The 19,274-nt window shown below is 38.0% G+C and overlaps 1 protein-coding gene across 1 annotated transcript in view; it reads left to right on the top strand.

Annotated features, from left to right (window-relative positions):
• The first annotated feature begins 3,414 nt into the window (after window positions 1-3,414).
• LOC128857038 (fatty acid hydroxylase domain-containing protein 2) overlaps window positions 3,415-19,274 on the top strand; it is a 28,885-nt gene continuing 13,025 nt past the window's right edge. Inside the window, exons 1-2 of the mRNA XM_054092566.1 lie at window positions 3,415-4,231; window positions 14,557-14,630. Coding sequence (XP_053948541.1) covers window positions 3,792-4,231; window positions 14,557-14,630 — 514 coding nt within the window. The 5' untranslated portion in view covers window positions 3,415-3,791. The remainder of the gene's footprint in view (window positions 4,232-14,556; window positions 14,631-19,274) is intronic.

Raw genomic sequence — 19,274 nt, 5'->3', positions numbered from 1 at the left:
GGTTTGGAAAAAAGAAATTCATTATTTTCTCAAGCTGACATTTCGTACAAAAAAAAATTATTTGCTGTTTTGTTTGTTCCATTCAGTTGTGAGTTACAGGATGAAATTTCAGTACATTTTATAGTTTTTCTTTGATAAAGGCGAAAATAAAAGCCAAGCTGCTGAAATTGTGAATGGGGTTTATGGTACCGATACTGTCACAGCAATTAGGTGCAATTTCGGTTTCGTCGATTCGGTTCAGGCATTTTTGATGTTAAAGAAAATGTCGATAAACTGACAGAAATTATCGTAGTTAACCGGCTACTAACATGTCGTAGCACCGCCCAGGAGCTAAAGATGGACCATAAAAAAGTTTTGAAGCACTTGCAAAAAATGTTATGCAAAAATAATGAATTTCTTTTTCCCCAAAGTAAAATTAAGGCAATAACGTAAAAGTTAATTTTTAAATAACAATTACAGTGTTGGGATAGTTTTTCGTCTGATAACCTAATTGGGATATAAGATAGAAAAAACCTGATTTAACGTTCGACCGTTGGCCTCTCTCTAAGCCTTATTTGTATGCTTTAATTTTTACACTATACTCAGTTTTGGTTTTACCAAGTTTCAGAACATATTTTACATAAACCGGCTCGCATTTCAAGAAACGTCAGCCCTTCATCTCGCTCACACGCTTAGAAAACCACCAGATGGCATCAGGAGAATGGCACGGGTCAGGAACTCGCAAGGGAGCAGGGGTGGCGGTCGGCCAAAGAATACTTGGAGAAGGTCAATGTAATGCGGTCGTTGTTGTCGGCATCTGCTAAACATCACATGAGATAGTGCAAAAACAATAGCCTTTAGAGCTATGGCAAAGACGCCTTCAATGTCATCTCTCCATCGTTTTCTCGGCCAGCCTCTCTTCTGTCGCTGAATGTTGCTCATTCGTAGATTGTGACCGTACTATTGAATCCGAATCAGGAGCCTTTTATCACTGATAAATGTGTCTAACTCGTCTTTGTACCCATTGCGGTAAGTACCGTCTTGTAAGTCTGTACAAGTCTTGTAAGTCCATATAGTTTTCTTAGAATCGTTCTTTCAAAACAATTGAACTGTTCGATTTCATTAGATTTCAGCACCCAGACTTCACACCCGTACGTGAGTGTAGGTCTTATGACAGTTTTGTATATTCGTAGCTTCTGGTTTCTAGAAAGTAATCTCGACTTCATCAACTTGGTATGCGCGAAGTAAGACTTATTTGCAGCTTATATTCTGTCTTGTATGGCAATAGATGTATCTCTCTGTGCGCTCAGCACAACTCCAAGGTATCTAAATCCATTGACTATTTAAAAGCTTTAGCTGCCGATTTGAAAGTTGTGTGTGGCGTTGCGCGCTGCACCTTCCATGCGAGCATATTTGATTTTTTCTTAGTTTAGTATAAGTACTGCCATTCTAGCAGATGACATAGATAACTAGATGTGAAACTTATTCATTTTGAGAGAGAGCGCGCCCATGAGGACGTTTCAAAACTTGGTAGCACTCACACATTATGGGATTTTGAACAGCTGATAGGCGAAATGGCTGGCTACCAGAAGAAACGCGCCAAAAATAATTGACGAAAACAGTTCCTTTTTTCATAGTGGAGAAATGACGCGTTGAAATGTTTATAATTATTTGTCTTTAAATTAATTCAATTGAAACGTAATAATTTAAATTGAAGGGAGTTTTAGAATTTTTCAAAGCCTTTTATATCCTTTTCAACTTCTACTTTAATTAGTCTTATGCACATATGCATATGAATACATTTTACTCGTACATACATGTACTTTTATTGAAATCTGTATGTTGGTTTATGTCTGTAAATTGGTATATACGTAAATATTCTATGAGTGAAAAGCGTAGGTAAGGGAATTTAATTTGAGTTTGAGTTATTTTACGAAGATTAAAAGTAATCTGCTTTAACTTATTCAGTTCGTTGTTTGAGAATTTTTGTTTTTTGTTACCCACTTTCTGTGTTATATTAAAAAATCGCAATAAGTCATGTTTTTAATTATAACTTAGGTTTTTCGGGTTCATAACTTTATTATTATTAAATTACTTATGAATATCCGTTTTAAATAATTTCATTTACATATAAATTTTAAAATTTTTTGCTTATTTATGTACATATTTCATACGGATTGTGCTTATTTTTAGTATATGTTGGGGGTTACGAGTGATATAAGGCTATTGGGCAACCGCACACTAAATACTAACCTCAATGGTGGTATGGAAACTAAAAATTCCAGACCTTTGGTTCAAAAATACCCAATTCATGTTTCTACCGGTGTGGCAATATTGGAAAATGTTATAAAAAATGCACATTTTTCAGCGCTCTCACGAGAAAAAGAGTTTCACATCTAGTCATCTATGGCAGATGATTCTAAACGCATTAATGTTTCTTGTAGAGACTGTTTGTTTCTGGTTTTATTATGATGTCAACCACAGAGGCACAATTTTGTAGATTTGCAAAAATTATGCATCCGAGATCTACCCTATGATCAGAAAGTACTGGGAATGTTTAAATAAAACAAAACACAGTTAAATTTCAGGCAAATTTATTTTATCGCCTTCAAAATATGACCCGTCTGAAGCAGCACATATGTGCCAACGTTTAACCCAGTGCTCCATGCACCCCTGGTAGGCCGACGAAGCGATGGCCTTTAGCTCTTTCGTCGCATACTCTTTGATATCTTTTATCGACTGAAATCTCCTTCCACGAAGTGGTAACTTCAACTTGGGAAACAAAAAGAAGTTGCACGGGGCCATATCAGGTGAATACGGTGCTTGCAGGATGGTGTTTACTTGGTGTTTGATCAAATAATCCAGCACAATTTGGGCTCGGTGCGATGGCGCGTTATCATCATGCAAAATCCAAAAATTGTTTGCCCACATTTCCGGCAGTTTGCGACGTGCAGCATCTCTCAAACGTCCTACTAACATAAGAAAAAAAATATGGACAGGTTCGCACATGCGCGGTTCGTTTAAATTAAACCTTCCCGGTACTTTTTGATCGTAGGGTATATCAGCTATAACAGCGTGTAGTACCAGGTTTAAAAGCAAGGATGAAAGCGCATCTCCCTGTTTCACATCTAAAATCACTTCAAAACAGTCCGTTACATTATTTTGGGCTCTCACTTTCGCTCACTAGAAAACAGTATGAAGATTTATTATTATTCAAAAAAAATTTTTGAGACCACAAGAACTGTAATTTTGCTTAAATTTCATAGTCATCACAAATTGTTGCACTGTAAAAGCTTACACTCACCAAAGCTTTTGGGATCGTTCACTGTCGTCAAGTCAACAAAATGTAAACAAAGGATAACAGCAATGTTGTTTTTGTTTTGATATGCGCAATTCGTATCCTTTGTGCATGATTCGTGACAGACATTTATCGTATCTCTTCAAATTACGTCGCCGTAAGTTTTAAACGATAAAAAAGTAAAACCTCTTAAAAACAATGAAGTTTTAGAGTGGAATTAACTGGAAATAAAAAATAAATAAAAAAACGGAAATTATAAACGAAAGTAATTTTGATTAAGAAGCGTCATCCAATTGAGAACAAAAAAAAAAAAACAAAAAAAAAACGTTCAGGGCCTGCAATCGATTTTTGAATTAAGTTAAACCATAGAATAATCGATTAGCTAACGAAATAATTTTCGACTTCATAAAAAGAACTAAAACGTCTTGCAAGCGCATTCAAAACCATTGAGTGAAAAGAGGCTGTCACAAAAAAATAGAGAAAGAAATAAAAATATAATTGATTACAATTAAGTATGGCCACCGATTCGAAAACTACAACTATTAGCAGTATAACAACAACACCGCATACAACAACTACAACCAGTGCGAGTTCAATGGATAATACCAAAGTAGCAACGGAATCATTAGCCATACACACAAGTGGCGTAGGAGGCGGTGCAACAACCAGCGTTGTGGGCAGTGGAGGGGGCGAGGCCGGTGGCACATCATGCAACAATGACAAATCAGAAAAGCATATCGCACGTATTGATTTTGATGCTCATGGTGATAGCATTGCTTTGCTTGCCGGTGACGATTCGGATTACACGCCACCCCCATCACCGCTATCAGCCATTGGCTATGGCCCACCAATGGAGCCGCAAAAGCGACGTTGGTTATCATCTTTGCATAGTGTAATCTTTATCATTACCTGCGCCCTAGCAGTGTTCATTGTTTTTCGCAACGTCTTAACTTGGTGAGTATTTTTAAGGGAAAATAAAAAAAAATAAATTCAGAAAAAAATTTAATTGGCACAAATAAAAGTAAATAAATGATTTCCATATTTTAGCAATTCGTTTGCAATGCGCATTTTTTTCATGCTTTGAAAATAATTTAATTATTATTTATTTTTATTCAAGAGTTTCCTTTTTTATTCAAGAGTTTCTTTTATCTGTAATTATTTTTTATCTGTAATTTATTTTTTACTTGTTTACTTACATATATTTAATATATATTTACTTTTTTTTTTGTCGGGACAGACTAGCAAGTACAGCAATCAGACACAATTAAATCCATTATACTGCACTCTGGTTACCTTTTTAAGTTTCTTTAAATCTACGCGACCTCCGAAGTAATCTGAATAGACCTTTTGGTGCCAAGGAGCCAAGGTGGTCGCTTCTTAACACATCAGTGCCAAAGACCTCAATCCTGATTCGAGCGAAGGCAGGGCAGGCGCACAGAAAGACGGCGGACCAGTCTCATCCTCCTCTCCACATTCTGGGCAAAGTGCACTGTCTAAGATGCCCACCTTTTCCATATGCTTTGCCCATAGAAAGTGGCCCGTCATCAAACCAACCAGCCGCCTACAGTCCCCTCTGCTTAGTGACAGGAGTAACTGCGACAGTCGATCGGACATGACAGATAACATCAGTTTTGTCCATCTACAGCCTCTCTCAACCTGCCAAGCTCGCTTGTGGGTTAGAGTAACCCGTTTTCTAACCGTGGCTTTGATGGCCACAGAAGGGGGTGGCAGAACGGGCTCCGGGCCAAAAAAAGTCAGAGATTTTGTTTCCCTCGATACCCACGTGTCCCGATACCCATGTTGGCATCGACTATTATGTCTACCGACATAGTTCAGCCTGGATTTACAGGACTCGACTACCCCTGATGTGGTTGGGGAGCTGTATAAGCGCAGCTTGGCTGTCGCTGCAGACACATCTAGATCTGCCTCTCCATCTTTCACATCTAGATCTGCTTCTCCATCTTTTATCCACAACAAAGTTCATCGCTTCATCAGCATACACCTCTGCTTGAAACACAGATGCATGCATTCCAAGAACAAAATGCAGTTTTGTCCCGCTGGATTCCACGTACACCCCAGCCGGAGCGGTGCTCGGTCCTGGAGCCATCCGTGATCGCCTAGTGGTTAGGACTCTACTTTGAGGTCAACATTTATTTACTTCAAAAGTTTAAGAACAGAACTCTGTCCAACAGAGGGCTAACTGTTGAATACCTTTTTTAAAACATTCGGTTGGGCACCCGGGTCAGTAATTTGTTTCGTGCTGTTAAGGAAACTTTTTAAAAACTTATATCCATAAATCGATAGGAAATTTAATTTTAGGAAATTACCTGGAAGCTCAAGTCGTTAGCTATAACAGAAATATGTTTAATTCATGTCTAAAATAGAAAAAGCCAGATCCGGGTGCCCAACTGAAGGTTAATTTCCTTTTGCAAGAATATTTGTTTTTGTAAATTCCTATATCATTTTTTGATATGTTTTTTGTTTTTGTTTTTTGAGAGCCTACACAAGGTGGCGCAAAATTAATCACCCTATTTATAATTTTTTCAATTGATGTCGTACGTCAATAATATTTGAAACTTTCGAAGAAAAGCTGCAGTATACAAGCAAGGCACATTCATTAAAGGTTGTGGCACTACACCAACAACAATGTTTTGTACGTTTGATTGTCAAAGCAAAGTATTGGCAAAGTAGAAAACAAAAAACATATTCGCCTTGTTTCATTCTGGGCTGACAGCCACATGAACGCGGCGAAAGAAAAAAACATATCAGCTGATTTACCGACACCACCTTTAAGAGATTCGCTTTAGTATACAAGTAATGGAGCGCGTAAAAGTCAAAATAAAGATTACCATCGCTCAAAGTCAATTTTTCGCATGTAATATAGTAAAAAAGTTATTTATATAAGCTTAAAACACTGGATGGTAAAGTACGACCCGTTAGGCTAGATCCCTCTTTTAAGGGCAATATCGTTATGCTTTCGGATAGCCAAGCTGCAATCCAGGCATTGGATTCAGCGACAACAACCTCTAAACTGGTAGAACAAAGCAAGACTAGCTTTATCACCTTGAGCAAAAACCCTAAAGTTACCTTAATCTGAGTCGCAGGACATCGGAGCATTGAAGGTAATGAAAAAGTAGATGAACTGGCAAGAAGGGGATCTGCCGTGAATAACGTTCTTGCAGAATCGGTATTCACACCATTAGGTGAAGTCAAGAATATAATTTCCCTAAAATACCTCCGAATCGCGGATTGTAGAGGGAGAGACCAGACGAAATGCAAAATTAGCAGAACGTTATGGTCCACCTACAACCTCAAGCAATCGTCAATATTGTTAAACATGAAACGACGGGATGCCTGGAGACTAACGGCTGTCATAACTGACTTTTGGTCTGTGGGAGAACAAGCAGCCAAAATGGGCATCCCTCACAACACATACTGTCACAGTTGTAAACAACCAGAGAAAAAGGAAGCAATCTTCCACTTCCTCTGTGAATGCCCTGCCCTATAGAAGAACAGAATGTCAACCCTGAGCAAACCGCTGTTCGAGAGTCTTGAACAACTGTCTGGCTTAGATGTCAACAACCTGATAAGGTTCCTGAACCGCACAGACTGGATATAGTCTTGCTGTAAATAACTGTTAAACAAGTTGGTAACGAGGATGAGGCAACAAAATGGTGCGGAAGCGCTGGTTGGATTCTGGATGAATCACCACCCTAATCAACCAACCAAATAACCGAAAATATATTTTGGATGTCGGTTACCAGGATGCCGTCGTTTTTTTCTTACAGGGAATCGCCCTGATCTTGAAACATTCTGTGAGTCGCCACATCTTCTGGTAAAATTTTCGACTGTTTTCCCTGCCGACTAACAACTCAAGCTCTTCGCACTCACGTATTTTGACATTTCCCTTCTTTCGCTTCGCTTCCCTCTTCATCTCTCGACATCGCTCCACCAAGCGTCACGTTGCGCTCTATTCGGAGTATATTTCCGTTTCATGGCGATTCGACCTCCCTCATCATACCAGCTGATTCGCTAGGCATTTGTTTTCATTTTATTGCTATATTGTTTTAATTTTTACTGTTATCAACGAGCGAACGTATGTACTACGCCATTCTCTTTCTTATTTGCCAATTGTTACGTCGCAGCCGGAAACACTCTCACGGATGTCACAATCTTGAAATCTTTTTTGGTTAGTTTCGTGTCCCCGAATCAAAGAAAAACCATACACAAAAAATGAATTTTCTCTGCTTTTTCACTCGTATTATTCAATGCTAATGACCGCTTTTACCTAGATTACATATGCACGAGTATGTGTTTGTGTAGATGTGTACGCAAAGGTATGCAAGTTGTATACATATGTACATACGAGTATGTATTTTTATTTATCAGTGATGCAATGTAAATAATGAAAAACAGGCTTGCAACATGCACGCATATATACATACATGCATACATATGTACATACATACATATAAGCATATGTCACTTTCCAATGTAGATTTTATTAGAGCTTTCTTTTTGACGTGTTTGTATTTGGTTTTGTTTTCTTTTCTTTTATTGCGCACTATTGACGCAGGCGTGTACATATATATAAGTAAGCATGTACCAACATACCTCTACATTCAATACTACAATAAGTACAAAGATAGAAAAATGACTACAAAATAAACATTGTTGGATGCCTTTAATGCGCATACACTTACATATGCATATATATATTGTATGTGCCGTATGTGCCTACGCTTGACCGAATGTTTACTTTTTACATTTCCCCAAGCTTGTTTACAATTTACTCTGTTGAGAGTTAAACACCATTCTCTCGGTCTCTCTTTCTCTAAAAAACAAAACACTCCCAATAAGTATTAAATGATTTTAATTTTTTGTTTCTCCTCTCACAGTATTAGTGTTGGCCTAGTGTGAAAATTCGAGCTATGTGTGTTACATACATAGGCACTAGTTCTGAACTAGTTTAGGCTAAGACTATTGCAATACCTATATCACCACTGTCACGTTTAATGAAAAACACGATAGTCTAACTTCGTTTTCCTTATTTGCGATCGTACAAAAATATTTATATTTACATATATAAGTTTATTTGTTATGCATAAATTTATGTTCTTAGAAACTATTTGTTGTAATTTCGTTGAAAACTTCTCTGCCTCTTTCCACATTCCATAACTCTTTTATATTGGCGATTTCCGTCCAATGCCTAATATTTCACAACCACCATATCTGTTTCCTCCCAATCTCACGTTTTCATTCGATTTCCTCCTTCAGAATAAGTTGTAGCAATTTGTACTCTTCTTTCGTAGAATATGCCTTAGATAAACCGTCTTTCTTCGTTTCACCGTCTTTTCGTTTTCATAAGAAGCTGTCTACTTCGGTTCATTTAGCGAAAAACTTCACTGTTGGAAATATGGTCAGTCCATGGAATTTTAAGCATACGTCTTTATATCCACATTTCAAAGGCTTCAGTTCTGTTTATATCTGCTATTTTATGAGACCATACCTCCGTTGAATTCAAGAGTACTGTCCATACATGGCATTTGACGAAACGAATTTTTAATTGCATGTTAATTTCATGGCTGCGGAGTATTTTTTATATATGATGACTTTGCGATTTCTATTCTTGTTTTATTTTCCGCGGTGCAGTCCCATTGCTCATTAATCCAACATCCAAGGTATCTAAAACTCTTTCTACGGCATCATCATTGGATTAGCTTGAAATTGAAATATGAAAAGTCGAGCCAAGAAGCACCGCGAGATTTGGTAACTCCTAAAACATTCAGGCTAAAACGCCCATTGGCTTGCTCTAGCAAAGGCAAGACATTCACAGAGAAAATGATCAGTGCAATCCTCCTCTAAGTAAGACAGGCAAATCGGGTCCTCAATGATTCCAATGGTGGTCATATACTGACCCCATGGATTGTGTCCTGTAATAATACCGACCATCAACCGAACGTCTTTTCTTCCAAATTTTAGAAGAAAGTGTGACAGTTTTTTGTTCGGCCTTGTCACAATACACTTTGCCCGACCATCGCTCTTTATGTAAAATACATACATATATAATCGCTGGATTAGGCAAGGTTAAGTTGTACTGGTGGCCGAGGCCACGTAGAGACCATTTTGGTCCCTAGCAATACCAGATCAGAGTCTTTTAGCGAAAATATGCATCACTCAAGATGCGTGTACTGTTCGCGGACGCCGTGGCCGAATGGGTTGGTGCGTGACTACTATTCGGAATTCAGAGAGAGAACGTCGGTTAAAATCGTGAAAGATCAAAAAATAAAAATAAAGTTTTTCCTAATAGCGGTCGCCCCTCGGCAAGCAATGGCAAGCCTCCGAGTGTATTTCTGCCATGAAAAAGCTCCTCATAAAAAATATCTGCCGCTCGGAGTCGGTCCCTCCATTTGTGGAACAACATCAAGACGCACGCCATAAATAGTAGGGGGAGCTCGGCCAAACACCCAGAAAGGGTATATATAAAGTTAAATTATACAGGGTATTTTTTTCAGCATTTAAATGAATTACGCGAAAGCGAATGTTACCGATTGATCATTATTTCCCTAACGATTTAGGACCAGTCAATTTTCCTACAGGGAATCCATATAGTTCCTGGTATACAAATAAAGGTAATGGCTTTGTTGTGTAAACAAACACGCCTATGCGTGTTATTGTTGTATAGATAACAACTGCAATTTTGCGCAAACCATTTATACGTGTGCTTGTGCTCATATCATACATGCCTCGCAGAGAAATCCATTGGTGGCCTAGTAGTAAATTTGATAACAAAAATAAACATGTTTATATTAAAAATAACTCTTTATCTTATACCCACATATAATTTTCTTTTGTTTACTTTATACCAGGCTAGATTGAATATAAACTCCTTCTTTTAAATTTACTAGAAAAAATACAAGTCTTTAAAAAATATTTCTTTATTTAAGTTTATTAGAAAAAACACAAATCTTTAAGAAATATTTCTTCTTTTTCACAAAATGTCTTGAATTTATTAAGCACTTTTATCACACAAGTAAAGCACCAAAGCATAAACAGTAGCATAGGCGTTGATTTAGTAGTCCATCCCTGTAGGCTAGGGATAATATTTTAGAATTGTTCCAAAAACTTTCGACATTCCCTGAAGTCAAAAAACACATCGAGAAGTAACCTCCCATATTAGAAGCAAATTCATAACTAAAGGACACGGTTAAGAGAATGCACTTGCACATATTGCGATACCTCAACTCGAGTCTCAGTGTTTTTTAAATAATCAGATGTTGAGCAGCTGATGTAATTATTTTAGTTTTGTTTTTATTTGTTTTAGAGGCTTGTTTATATTTTCATTTTGGCACACCACTTCTTGCTTCCAATTATCTTCCTTGTTTACGTTAACCCAACCTTACTTTTCACACGAGTGTTTGTTTGCTATCGCAGGCTTTGTTAACACTCTCTTCTAAGTTCTCTCAAACATTTTATCAACATTTCCATTACATTAATTTTTAAGTTACGTTAATTTTTTCATTCAATCTGACCCCTCATGGGCCACCAAAAAAAACAAAAAGGAAAAAAACCCATACTCTGCTCTGGCCCAATGTAGAATAGCTAATATAGCACTTTACACGTGTAAGAAAATGTTGGGTAAAAACTGGGGCCTGCAACAAAAGTAATCCAATTGGTCCTACACAGCCATTGTAAGAGCTATAGTAACATAAGCGGCACTAGTCTAGTGGCCCGCTATGGAAAAGAAATACAATCCAACCAAATTATGCAAGATACAAAGTCCAGCATGTATCTTAGCCAAAGGAGCGCTTAGCAGCAGTTCAACTGAAGAGTTTTACGTGCCAACACACCACATTAAAATAATCGCTACATGCAGCGCGGTGAGACTCAGAGATATAAGAAGCTGGACAACAAAATCGTATGGTCACAGCAAGATCCTCCTACAGGGACCACCACTGCTCAAAAACAAATCGGACTTCACAATCCCCGACCTCAACTTCGTGAAAGACTTTACGGTACGTTTTCCACCGAGAGCCGAATGGAGGAAAGGGAAGTGATTGATAGTTGCGATGTCGAAATCTATATTGATGGTTCTAAGATGAACTGTGGTGTGGGAGCTGGCCTCTATTTGGACTCGGTCAACTTATCCAAATTAATTCGACTTCCTGACTATGCCAGCGTGTTCCAGGCAGAATTATTAGCAATCAGGGAAGCTTGAAAATTACTAAAACCCTACAAAGAAATTTGTGCAAGAGTAGCTATTTTTTTTAAGGCAATCAAGCAGCTATCAAGGCCTTAGATTCCTATTCCATTTTATTCAAGTTAGTTTTACAAAGCAGAGAGGAACTAGAACTGCTTCAAGTTACTCTGATATGCGTTCCCGGACAAAGAAATATAGAGAGTAATGAGTAGCAGATGAGCTAGCAAGAAAATATTCGACAGAGTAGACATAGCAGAGGCGGTGGGAGTTGCTACCCCATTCAAAACAATAAAAACATCCATTGCTTCACACTCCTATGCTTTAGGCGAAAGAAGGTGGAAACAGTTAACTACATGCACCATAACAAGAAAAACATGGCCGTCGTGCAATAGCTAGAGGACGAATTATCTGTTAAGATGCCCTCACCCAAACATTTCACATATCACTGCAATCTTTACAGGTCTCAGCAGCTATCAGGTGGAGGGGGCGAAAAAAAGTAATTTCCTCTATTTATGCGAATGTTCAGGTTTAGCCAGAAGAAGACTTCGCTCTTTCGGAAAGCCATTTCTACAGCATAAAGGATAAAAAAACTGAGATTGTGTTGGTGATATATGAAAAAAGTAACGCAGCCAATCCTTATGTTATTTCGTTGCCGTCTTAACAATGACTAATTGGACGTCTTTGTGAATACGTGTTAAATAACCCAGCAGAATTCCGCTGCCGAATCTCCGTGACGTGGTTATTGTACAGACCCATAAGTAAAAACACTCTCAACTGATCGTCAAAAAATGCTCACAGCTGAGATCAATGTAACCAATTTCAGACCGCTCGCGCAGCTGATGCACGGGCATCAAATACAGCAATTCGTTAACTCCCACAACGATAGAGTTTATTTGATCGACCGTTCATACGAGAATTTGAGTCATCGATTGGCCACCAGGAGGCAGCACCCGTCACAGGTAATGGTTTGGGCCGCTGTAACCACAGATGGGCGCTCTTCAATCGTTTTCATCGAGCCTGGCGTCAAGGTAATTGTGAAATATTATCGGGAAAGTATTCTGGAGGTTGCTTTGAAGCCGTGGGCAAACAACCATTTCGGTGGCAGACCATGGACGTTCCAACAGAACTCGGCACCATCTCACAAAGCGCGAGTGAACCAAGAATGGCTAAAAAACAACATTCCGAATTTCATAACGTCCACACAATGGCTCTCAAGCTCACCAGACGCGAATCCGATGGATTATTCTCTTTGAGCAATTTTGGAAAGCAAGGCCCGAACTAGACGCTAGTCCGATGGATTATTATCTTTGAGCAATTTTGGAGAGCAAAGCCCGAACTAAGAGATTCACCACTCTCGAGGCGCTGAAAAATGCCATTGATCGCAAGTGAGCCAAAATACCTGCAAGTCACATTCGGGCAGCTTGCGATTTGTTTTCGGATCATCTCAAGGCCATAGTCAAGGCAAAAGGTGGTCATATCGAGGAAAAGTAAATTGATTCTTCATCCACGTGGGACCTTCATACGTCTCGAACGCTTGCGACTTTTTTCCAGTTCGTTATCCTAAGTTTCTTGATGTCGTCCTCTAGTTCGTCGGTCCATCTTCTTATCGACCTTCCTCTTGCTCTAGGCCTCTTGCTCTGGCTTCTACGATTTTCTTCTGCGCCCTCGTACCGTTCATCCTTGTAATGTGACCGAGCGCTTTGATGAAACGTATTACATTTTCGCCCTTTATCAGTTGATCTAGCTCGTCGTTCCATCTTATCCGCCAGTCGCCGTACTCTTTGATTGCTCCGAAAATTCTTCTGAGTACTTTTCGTTCGAAGGCTTGCAGTTTTGTTTTATCTGCTTCAATTAGCGTCCACGATTCAGCTGCATAGCATAATACTGGTCTAATGATGGTTTTATACAGAGTCATTGATTCTTAGTTTTGTATTATTTTCACACATTTTTTACTTTGAATTGAATAAAAATAATTTTCCAAACTAAATTTATTGCCATTTTAATTGGTTACACTTCGAGTGCCGGACCCTGTATAGCTAATAAATATTTTAAAAATATTTGATTTTGTAAATTTTCCAAATCAAAGACATTATTTTTTATTTTTTGATCGATATTCTATTGTTTTTAATGTTATCAAAAAAATTCTGGCAATGTTACCATAGCAGAGCTGGAGATACCACCAAAAAGACCAAGACCAAGACCAAGACACCTAAAAAAAATAGCAATAAAAACTGTTTTTACTTATAATTTTATACAATGGACGTGACAACCGAAGTTACTATAACAAGTTTGCTTCCGATGGCCACACCTGGTAATCTATCATCCTTTATAGCTACTACGTCCAGTAATATGAGATATATCGACCGTAGGAAAAAAATCCCTTTATATACTTGATTCGCCCTCGCAGCGCTACTCTTGAATTGGTTACTTATTTCACTAGTTTTAAGTTTTTCCTGCAGGGTATGCCTTTACATTTTTATCGACATCAACCAATGCCAGTCATCTTCCAGCGGACTCCATACGCTCTCTTGCATCTGTGGTTGTGCGAGTGCATTCGAGCAAGTGTAAATTGGTGAGCGGCGAAGCACTCCGATCGCTTTGTTTTGATGTAAATTTCGTTATGAATCGAGCGAAGAGATCGTTGCACAGCGTACCGACCGAGTCCAATTGTGCCCATTAATTCCTACTCATAAACATATTACCACACAACACAAGCGGGCTGACATTCTTGCCATAGTCGTCCAGAAATTCGGTTCTCCATTTATTCTTCAATTCCGTTTAGTGTATAGTTTCTTTTTTTTGTTAATTTGTAGTTTTCCATTTTCCATGTTTTGCAATTACATATGCACATACATACATATGTACATATTTACTTACATACACTTATCGCATTGTAGTTCCGACTTTCGTTTCAAGTTCAGCTTAGCTCAGTTTTAAACTGGAAGCCTTGGCATAGATACTCCTTTTTGCCGTCAGTTTTTTTTTGCGTTCATTTTTGTTTTTACTTTCTACTATTGTTGTTGTTTTTCTTATTGTTGATAATGGAGAAATTTTACTATTTGGATATGTTTCTACTCAGGCATTTGCAAAGCTTCTGGGGTGCATCGGGTGATTTCTGGCAGGCGCAATGGGATAAATTTATCGATAAAACAGGTGAGTAAAATTTCGAAAAGTGGTAAAATCATTCAAAACGTCATTCCTTTGTGTAAATAATGTGTTACTGACAGTGTGTGTATGTGTGTGTGCCATTTGTTATGCACACGCACACATACATACACACGTTTGTGACCGATAATTGTGCCTATGTACATACGCATATCTACTTTCTTGTGTGTCTAAAGCATTTGTTTGGTGTCTTAAGAACTGGCAAGTGGATTTTGGCGCAAATAGCTAACAATTTGATTTATTGTGCAATCTATTGTCGTGAACGGTATTCTATGGCAGTTGCCTCATATTATTAATTGACATTCAATCACCTAGAGAAATTGCTTAGTTAATGATAATCCATGTTATCGCTACTATTATTTTTTTTATAAAATTGTAGTTCGTACCACAACAAAAACCGTATGACGCAAAGTTTTACACTGTACAACATTTTCAGAGGTGTCACGCCTTTTCTTCCATACAAAGTGCAATTTTTCCATACAAAGTGCAATTTTTTTGTATGGAAGAGAGGAAAAATTGTACAGTCGAACTTCCATATAGTGAATTCGCACGGGGCCTGAAAATGACTTCACTATATAGAAACTTCATTATAAAGAAACATTGATTTTTTATGTAATTTTATCTAAAATAATCAGTGAGTTTGGTTTGAATTACAATCTTCCATTTTTCATTTTCAATAAAAGCTTCCAAATCATGTAGAGAGTTGAAAACATTAATCGGCACGTCACTCCTCATTTCCACAAAGGCTCTAATTACGCTAATGGATGCAGCAGCTTGTATCAACGTAGGTAATGCCTCCTCAGTTTCTGCCAATTCTTCAACGGTCAAATCGTGTTCATCGTTATCTGAAATAATATTTACATATTAAATTTTTGTTTGACTATAAAAAGATAAATGCTTACCAGGTTCAGCTGGAACTCCGCGACTTTCAAAAATGCTGTTGAGAATATCTTCTTCGGATGGGTTGTCCCAAGTCTGCACACCATTATCAACATTTACGTAGTCATCAAACGATGCTTCGATATTTGCTACTTTTTTAAATGAAGACTGTAAAGCAGCCAAATCCGATATTGAAAGAAGGTCCTCTTCATCCCAATGCTCAAATGGAATCTGCATAGCATCTTTTGAAAATCCAGCCTTTTTAAAACAGTTGGCAATTGTTTCTGGTTTAACATAGACATTCCATACATTGCTAAGATTTCGAACTGCTTGCAGCAAGTCTATGGCCATAACAGAATTTCCCTCATCCACTTGAGTCAATATATTCGTTAAAATTCGTTTTCTGTAATGTTGTTTCATGTTGTAGATAATGCCTTGGTCCATTGGTTGCAGTAACGAAGTCATGTTGGGAGGAAAATAAGCGAGATGAATGTTTCTCAACTTGTCTCTTACATCTTTAGGGTGGGCAGTGCAGTTATCAACAAAAAACAACACCTTTCTGTTTTGATCACAAAATTTTTTCTCGAGTTTTACAATCCATTTCGTAAAAATCTCACTGGTCATCCATGCTTTTTTGTTAAACTCATAATCGACACCTAAAGATTTTATTCCCTTGAAGCACCTCGGATTTTTGGCCTTTCCGATTACCAGCAATTTTAGCTTTTCTGATCCAGTCATATTGCTTCCCACCAGGACAGTTATTCTCTCCTTGCTTTGCTTCCCACCAAAGCATTTTTCATTTTTGAATGCCAGTGTTTTAGTTGGCAAGCATTTGAAAATCAAAGCAGTCTCGTCGGCATTAAAAATGTCGTTAATGTTGTAATTTTCAATTAATTTCGGTAAGACGTTCGTTACCCATTCATCACGGTTTTCTATGTTGGCGTCAGCACTTTCCCCACATAATATCTTTTGAATAACGCCATGCCGAATTTTGAACTTGTCTAACCAACCTGTACTTGCCTCAAATTCGTGGTGTCCTAGTGCTTCCGCAAAATCTTTGGCCTTTTGCTTCAATAATGGTCCAGATAAAGGGAGATTCTTACCACGTGCAACGAGTAACCATTTCAGCATTGCTTCGTCAACATCCTCAAAATGACAAGGTCGAAGTCTTTTGCGTTTGGTATTTACTGCCAAATCCTCCGCCTTTTTTAAAATCACTTCCTTATTTTTTAAAATATTTGATAAAGTGCAGGGAAGAGCTCCGAATTCATTGGGAATATCTTTTTTTTTTCTTTCCTTCATTAACTTTGCTAATCATTAATAACTTTTTTTCAACCGAAATGCTGCTTCGATGCGTCATTTTAACTTCAATCACTGAATAAAACTGTAATAGCTCAGCTCTTTCTGTTTTAATTTTGGGATTCCCCTCATTACAGTTTGTCCACATCTAACTATAATTTTTTGCAACAGAAAACTTTTGAAAAAATTCACTATATGGAGACAAAAACTTAGGACGCTTGAATTTCCAGCTGTAAAATTTGTTCATTATATAGAAAACTTCACTATATAGAAATTCATTATAAGGAGACAAAAATACACCGAAAGTAGAACGAAAAAGCAGTGTCTTCGAAACCAGTTCATTATAAGGAGAGCTTCATTATATGGAAGTTCACTGTAGAGAAGTTCGACTGTATATGGAAAAAAAGGAGGGCCTAGCGCCGTAAACAGAAAAAATTGCCAAAAATCAACGGTATTTTGTAGTAATTTAAAACTTGCACTTTTTTATACTAAAATTCAATGGCCTATAAAGCTGCATACCCAGAAAAATTCTGAAAATTCTGATTAAATAGAAATTGAAAGTTTTATTGAAATTTTTAAAAATGTCGTAGACTACTTGAAACTTTGTGTTAAATTGTTTATTTGTGTATATAATTGTGCCCATTATTATGAAAATGGACTAAGTCAGAATTTCAAAAAAAATAATTTATCACTTATTTCATGCACATTATCTTAAACTATACATTCTGTCAAAAAAGTAACGGGAATTGTTCATTTAAAAAGTACACGTTACACATACAGTCTGTGTCAGAAGAAAATAACCGGTCTTTTTTTGTAACTTGAAAATATATTTTGTTCTGCTTTTTGCTGCGTAATAGTCCCACTCAAGGGATACGACGCCAGTGCTAACTCAGGTTAGTGTCGTTCGAAATTTCCCCGTAAACGCAACCAAACAAAAATGAGTGAGAAGTACGCGACACGTGTCGAGTGGGTATTTTTATTCACAAATTCGGAAGGGCGGAAATTATCTTACGCCGCGGCTGTAGAAGTGATTAAAACACCAAAAAAGTTTGTTGTGATGTGGAATAAGCGGTATAAGGGGTACAAAAATGTTGATGACTTTTCCGAGCACGGCTTGAAGCGAGTGACGACAAAAAAGCGGGATAAAGTCATCGTAGAACTTTTTAAGCGTGACCCTTCTTTGTGACTACGCCAAGCACGACCAGTTCTTGCTAAAAAGGGAACAGAGGTGAGTATCAACACCATCGAGCGTCGACTGAAGGAGGCGAACATATCCCACCGTCTCACATCATCAAAATCACTGTTCTCAGAAAAACACATTGAAAAACAATAAAACAAGCAAATGGCGTCACAGTAATGGACTGGCCTTCCCAGTCCCCAGACATCAAACCAATTGAAAATGTGTGGGGAATTATTAAAACGCAACTTGTGCGTAAACTTCGCAAAATCTAATCCTGTTTGAGGCGAGCTACGCAAAAAAGCTGGTTCAAAGCATGAAGAAGATGCCATTTTATACTCGACAACGATGAAGACTTCACAGCTTATTGAGTAATTTTCGGTTCGTAGTTTTGTACATACTTTCATGTAAAAAAAAAAAATATATATATTTTATACTTCATGAACAATCGCGGTTCCTTTTTTCTGACACAGACTGTATGTCTAATTTTTTTTTGCTGGACTGTTGGTACAACTGTCCTCTATAGCGTCGCAGGGTTTGAGCCTTTGTGAATTAGCTTATTTTGGACATTTAATTATATCAGTCACCCGCAGGTGTGCTCTGCGATTTTCACTATGGAAAAAAATATCGAACAAAGAATTTGTCTTAAATTATGTGTTTTGACCGGGATTTCGTGTGGCGAATCGTTGAAAATGTTGCAGAAAACCTATGGCAAGTGTCCTTTATCAAAAACACAAGTCTACGAGTGGTATAGGCTTTTGCAGATGACCGAGTAGTCGTGAAAGATACACCCCGATCTGGTCGCCCATCAGCATCTTCAACGGATGAAAACGTCGACAAAGTCAAGGAAATGGTGTTGGAAAACCATCATTTAAGTTTGAGGGAGGTAGCTCGTGACCTTAGCGTGTCTCACGAATCAATTCTCAACATTTTACACCATCGATTGGGCATGAGATGCGTGGCTGCTCGACTTGTTTGAAGAGAGTTGAATTTCTTTCAGAAGACATGCTTGAGCAGTGAATTCGGACTCAACCTTTATCCAGTGCATCATAACAGGTGATGAGAGGTGGGTATATGAGTTTGACATGCAGACCAGTCAACGGGCGGCTCAATGGCGCTATCCTCAAAAGCCGAACCCGAAAAAACCACGTCAAAGTCGATCAAAAGTGAAAGTCGTGCTACTTGTTTTCTTTGATTATCAAGGGGTTGTGCACTCGAAATTCGTTCCAAATGCTTCTACGGTAAATAAAGAATATTATTTGGAAGCTATGCGACGT

The sequence above is a fragment of the Anastrepha ludens genome, chromosome 3, assembly GCF_028408465.1.
Source record: "Anastrepha ludens isolate Willacy chromosome 3, idAnaLude1.1, whole genome shotgun sequence".
Classification (NCBI taxonomy): Eukaryota; Metazoa; Arthropoda; class Insecta; order Diptera; family Tephritidae; genus Anastrepha; species Anastrepha ludens.
This window is presented reverse-complemented; position numbering and strand designations above follow the sequence as displayed.